We start from the raw sequence: 6,454 nt of genomic DNA, 5'->3' as shown, positions 1-6,454 counted from the left end.
AGTCGCCAGGTCATCACAGGGCTGACACATAGACACAGACAACCATTCACATTCACACCTACGGCCAATTTAGAGTCACCAGTTAACCTAACCTGCATGTCTTTGGACTGTGGGGGAAACCAGAGCACCCGGAGGAAACCCACACGGACACGGGGAGAACGTGCAAACTCCGCACAGAAAGGCCCTCGCTGGCCACGGGGCTCGAACCCGGACCTTCTTGCTGTGAGGCGACAGCGCTAACCACTACACCACCGTGCCGCCCGAACAAGGAATATATTTATTGAAATATTTATTAAAATATTTGATATTGTAATTATTTAATTGTACATATAATTTATTTATTTCATTCTGGCACCCTCAAGTCTTCATACATTAGGATATAACATCCATGTACACACTGGACATGTTTTGGTTTCTTATATAACAACATCGCCCTCTGGTGGTTAACACAGGGCCGATTTGGTTGAATGACTTGTTACAGTATTTTCATCACATACCATAAAATATCAGAAGCTGATGTGTTCTACACAAAAGTAAACTGATTTGCCATATTTCTGTTTTACACCTATCTATCAGAAACACTCAATTCATCTGCCTCAACCTTGTGTACTTCTGGTTTCTTGCCAAATTATTAAATTTAAAATTTTGTGTTGGTTGGAAAGTACTGAAGCAATGAGAAATGGGTCGATATAAATATTATACAACAACAAAGTTTTTAAAGAATAAATTTTACATTCACACACATTCGCACTGCATATATACATTAAGCATTTGGGTGCATATTTGGCATTTTATTGCCCTGAAACTAAACCTAGCCGCATGAGCATTATTGTGTGTTCAGTATCACACCAATTTTATCGACATTTTATTTTCAAAATGTATTTAAATGCTGTTCGCATCATAGGTCTAAATGTGTCGTGAATAGCTAACCAACTTTGCGGCAGTAATATTATGTAAACATTTTACGAAACTTTTTGAATATTTTGACAAACTGAGTCATAGTCTAGATAAATCATCTTATTATTACAACCTATTGTAATGTCTGCAATTTGTCTTCAGCAGGAGGAAATGGACTTCCACAAATATAGTACCTGTTTTTCAGTTGTAAAAATTTGTGCAGGGCGGCACAGTGGTGTAGTGATTAGCGCTGTCGCCTCACAGCAAGAAGGTTCTGGGTTCGAGCCCAGTGGCCGACAGGGGCCTTTCTGTGTGGAGTTTGCATGTTCTCCCCATGTCCGCGTGGGTTTCCTCCGGGTGCTCCAGTTTCCCCCACAGTCCAAAGACATGCAGGTTAGGTTAACTGGTGACTCTAAATTGACCGTAGGTGTGAATGTGAGTGTGAATGGTTGTCTGTGTCTATGTGTCAGCCCTGTGATGACCTGGCGACTTGTCCAGGGTGTACCCCGCCTTTCGCCCGTAGTCAGCTGGGATAGGCTCCAGCTTGCCTGCGACCCTGTAGAAGGATAAAGCGGCTACAGATAATGAGATGAGATGAGGTAGAAACCACCAAAATTCCCTACTTTTTAAAACGAAAAGATTGGCAAACTTTTAATAAAGGAGGCCAGAGGTATATATTCAGCACTGCATATGTACATATAGCACTACAAGTACACAGCACTGTAGATGCACATTCAGTACTGGAGGTGCACATTTAGTACTGCATATGCACCTGCAGTACTGTATCACATTCAGTATTGTGGGTGCGCATTCAGTACTGCAGGTGTACGTTCAGTTTTGTAGATGTGCATTCTGCACTGTAGATACAGTGTCTTGCAAAAGTATTCATCTCCCTTGGTTTTTGTCCTGTTTTGTCACATTAGAAGCTGGAATTAAAATGGATTTTTGGGGGGTTAGCGACATTTGATTTACACAACATGCCTACCACTTTAAAGATGCAAATTGTTGCTTTATTGTGACACAAACAATAATTAAGATGAAAAAACAGAAATCTGGAGTGTGCATAGGTATTCACCCCCCCAAAAGTCAATACTTTGTAGAGTCACCATTTGCTGCAATTACAGCTGCAAGTCTCTTGGGGTATGTCTCTATTAGCTTAGCACATCTAGCCACTGGGATTTTTGCCCATTCCTCAAGGCAAAACTGCTCCAACTCCTTCAAGTTAGATGGGTTGCGTTGGTGTACAGCAATCTTCAAGTTATGCCACAGATTCTCAATTGGATTGATGTCTGGGCTTTGACTAGGCCATTCCAAGACATTTAAATGTTTCTCTTTAAACCACTCCAGTGTAGCTTTAGCAGTATGTTTAGGGTCATTGTCCTGCTGGAACGTGAACGTTCATCCCAGTCTCAAACCTCTGGCCGACTCAAACAGGTTTTCCTCCAGAATTGTTCTGTATTTAGTGCCATCCATCTTTCCTTCAGTCCTGACCAGCTTCCTGTTCCTGCAGATGAAAAAAAAACATCCCCACAGCATGATGTTGCCCCCACCATGCTTCACTGTAGGAATGGTGTTCTCATGGTGTTGTGTTTGCACCACACATGGCATTTCCCATGATGGCTAAAAAGATCAATTTTAGTCTCATTTGACCAGAGAATCTTCTTCCATGTGTTTGGGGAGTCTGCCACATGCTGTTGGACAAACTCCAAATGTGTTTTCTTAAAGAATGGATTTTTTTCTGGCCACTCTTCCATAAAGCCCCGCTCTGTGGAGTGTACGGCTTAAAGCGGTCCTATGCACAGATACTCCCATCTCCGCTATGGATCTTTGCAGCTCCTTCAGTGTTATCTTTGGCGTCTTTATTGTATCTCCGATTAATGCTGTCCTTGCCCGGTCTGTGAGTTTTGGTGGGCGGCCTTCTCTTGTCAGGTTTGTCGTGGTGACATATTCTTTCCATTTTGCTCTAATGGATTTAATGGTGCTCCGTGGGGTATTCAAAGTCTCATTCTCATCTTGTTATCTCTAGCCGCTTTATCCTGTTCTACAGGGTCGCAGGCAAGCTGGAGCCTATCCCAGCTGACTACGGGCGAAAGGCGGGGTACACCCTGGACAAGTCGCCAGGTCATCACAGGGCTGACACATAGACACAGACAACCATTCACACTCACATTCACACCTACGGTCAATTTAGAGTCACCAGTTAACCTAACCTGCATGTCTTTGGACTGTGGGGGAAACCGGAGCACCCGGACACGGGGAGAACATGCAAACTCCGCACAGAAAGGCCCTCGCTGACCACGGGGCTCGAACCCAGACCTTCTTGCTGTGAGGCGACAGCGTTAACCACTACACCACCTGTTTAGAGGCTCTTGGGTTTTCATGTTGTGTGTTTAGTAGTGTTGCAGAGTCAGGGTCCTTCCAGAACAGGTTGATATATACAGACATCATGCGACACTTTGATTGCACACAGGTGGATCTTAATCAACTAATTATGTGACTTATGAAGTGAATTGGGGGGCGGCACGGTGGTGTAGTGGTTAGCGCTGTCGCCTCACAGCAAGAAGGTCCGGGTTCGAGCCCCATGGCCGGCGAGGGCCTTTCTGTATGGAATTTGCATGTTCTCCCCGTGGGTTTGCTCCGGTTTCCCCCACAGTCCAAAGACATGCAGGTTAGGTTAACTGGTGACTCTAAACTGACCGTAGGTGTGAATGTGAGTGTGAATGGTTGTCTGTGTCTATGTGTCAGCCCTGTGATGACCTGGTGACTTGTCCAGGGTGTACCCCGCCTTTCGCCCGTAGTCAGCTGGGATAGGCTCCAGCTTGCCTGCGACCCTGTAGAACAGGATAAAGCGGCTAGAGATAATGAGATGAGATCTGAAAGGGAGTGAATACCTATGCACACTCCAGATTTGTGTTTTCCACCTGTAGTAGTGCAGGTGTACATTCAGTATTCCACTTTGCACAGGAGTATACAGCTATGTGTGTGTATGTACAGATGGACAATTAATAAAGTAATTAATTCAGGAGTGTAGGTCAGTCCATGCACCGTGTGTGTGTGTGTTGAGCTGAGTGCTGGTGTGTGCAGTGTAATGGCAGGCTGTTTGTTTCGAGCAGCAGCAGCAGCAGTGCCGCGCCCACTGTCGCTCTCCCAACTTCCCATTCAGCGCCTCGAACTTCAGCTACCTGCTCACTTCACTCCCACAGAGCCGCTGCTGCCTCTCCAGCTGCTTCTTCCACTCTGCCGGATCTTTCTTTTTCCTTGTCAGTCTTAAAGCTAATGGATTAAAGCGCGGTTGTGTGCAGCGACAGTAGTGTGAGTGTTTCCGGCAGCTCGCTCCAACATGGCTTCCGGCAGCAGCCCAGGTGACCTGACCGGCGGACAGGTGAGGGATCGGAGTCTCCCACTGCTCTCTGGCTTTCTGTTAGTTCTTGTGGACAGGATAGAAAGCGGAACTGTGGGCTGTCGGAAAAAACAAAACAAAACAAAACCCACTTTGAAGCCGTTTAAAACGCCAGTCATGTCGAACACAGGTTCCAGTTCCAGGTGGAAAGTGTTCTAGTCTCTGTGTGAGGGTCAGATTTGTAAACATTGCTTTTCATAACCAATAATTACACTTTCGAAAGCATTATGTTTTATAAAACAGTGTTGGATCAGTATTATAGCACTGTTTCCTTCTCCAGGTTAAAGTCTGTAAACCGTTTCCTTCTTGTCTTTTTGCTTTCATTTCTGCACAGTCCGGAAAACATTTACCTTTCCATTGCATACACTGTATAACCTACTGTCAGTTACATGACATGATCAGACATGGGTTTGTTATTTTAATGGATTAGTGCCTTAAATAAAAAAATAAAACACACACAAACACTTTTGACATCCCATACTGTACTTCTTATGATGCACTTATTTGTTTTAAATCATGTTTGAGTTACGTTGGGAACGGGAAAAAAAAATCCTCGATCCGGATACCTATCCGGATTTGCATCAAAATCTAATCAATTGTTCCTTGACCCATGGATCACCTTTCCTCCAAATTTCATCAAAATCCGTTCAGTACTTTTTGAGTTATGTTGGGAACAGGAAAAAAAAAATCCTGGATCCGCATACATATCTGGATCCTGGATCCACGTACATATCCGTATTTGCATCAAAATCTAATCAATTGTTCCTTGACCCATGGTTCACCTTTCCTCCAAATTTCACCAAAATCCGTTCATTACTTTTTGAGTTACATTGGGAACAGGAAAAAAAATCCTGGATCCGTATACATATTTGGATCCTGGATCCACGTACATATCCAGATTTGCATCAAAATCTAATCAATTGTTCCTTGAGCCATGGATCATCTTTCCTCCAAATTTCATCAAAATCCGTTCATTACTTTTTGAGTTACGTTGGGAACAGAAAAAAAATCCTCGATCCGGATACATATTTGGATCCTGGATCCACACACGCATCCCGATTTGCATCAAAATCTAATGAATTGTTCCTTGACCCATGGTTCACCTTTCCTCCAAATTTCATCAAAATCCATTCAGTACTTTTTGAGTTACATTGGGAACAGGAAAAAAAATCCTGGATCCGCATACATATCTGGATTTGTGTCAAAATCTAATCAATTGTTCCTTGACCCATGGTTCACCTTTCCTCCAAATTTCATCAAAATCCGTTCATTACTTTTTGAGTTACATTGGGAACAGGAAAAAAAATCCTGGATCCACATACATATTTGGATCCTGGATCCACACACATATCTGGATTTGCATCAAACTCTAATCAATTGTCCCTTGACCCATGGATCACCTTTCCTCCAAATTTCATCAAAATCCGTTCATTACTTTTTGAGTTATGTTGGGAACAGACAAAAAAAAAAAAATCCTGGATCCACATACATATCCGGATTTGCATCAAAATCTAATCAATTGTTCCTTGACCCATGTTTCAACTTTCTGCCAAATTTCATCAAAATCTGTTCATTACTTTTTGAGTTACGTTGGGAACAGAAAAAAAAATCCTCAATCCGCATACATATTTGGATCCTGGATCCACGTACATATCTGGATTTGCATCAAAATCTAATCATTTGTTCCTTGACCCATGGCTCACATTTCCTCCAAATTTCACCAAAATCCGTCCATTACTTGTTGAGTTACGTTGGGAACAGGAAAAAAAAATCCTGGATCCGCATACATATTTGGATCCTGGATCTACGTACATATCTGGATTTGCATCAAAATCTAAATAATTGTTCCATGAACCATGGCTCACTTTTCCTCCAAATTTCATCAAAATTTGTTCAGTACTTTTTGAGTTATGTTGGGAACAGACAAACAAACTGATGCGAAAGCATAACCTCCTCCAACAAAGCTGGCAGAGGTAATAAAGTAATCGACCAGAATGCATTGATCTGATGTTGATTTTGTCTAATTTGATTACACTGAGTTCAGCGAATAACAACCCATAAGGCACAGTTTAGTGTGATTGCCTGGAATTAACTTTGAACTTGGTTTTCAGTTTCAATATGAAAATATGTGCATTTTTGTTGCAACCTTTAAATCTG

General features: G+C 42.6%; 1 protein-coding gene across 7 annotated transcripts in view; it reads left to right on the top strand.

The window, feature by feature from the left end:
* The first annotated feature begins 3,980 nt into the window (after positions 1-3,980).
* Positions 3,981-6,454, top strand: part of ank3b (ankyrin 3b) — a 391,042-nt gene continuing 388,568 nt past the window's right edge. For 5 of the 7 annotated variants that reach the window (XM_060939582.1, XM_060939580.1, XM_060939581.1 and 2 more), the window contains exon 1: positions 3,981-4,279. In XM_060939582.1, the coding sequence (XP_060795565.1) occupies positions 4,238-4,279 (42 nt within the window). In that variant the 5' untranslated portion in view covers positions 3,981-4,237. The remainder of the gene's footprint in view (positions 4,280-6,454) is intronic. The other 2 variants (XM_060939585.1, XM_060939584.1) reach the window with 1 other exon arrangement.

This window comes from Neoarius graeffei, chromosome 14 (assembly GCF_027579695.1).
Source record: "Neoarius graeffei isolate fNeoGra1 chromosome 14, fNeoGra1.pri, whole genome shotgun sequence".
NCBI lineage: Eukaryota > Metazoa > Chordata > Actinopteri > Siluriformes > Ariidae > Neoarius > Neoarius graeffei.
The sequence above is the reverse complement of the archived record's forward strand: the minus strand, read 5'-3'. Positions and strand labels throughout refer to the sequence as shown.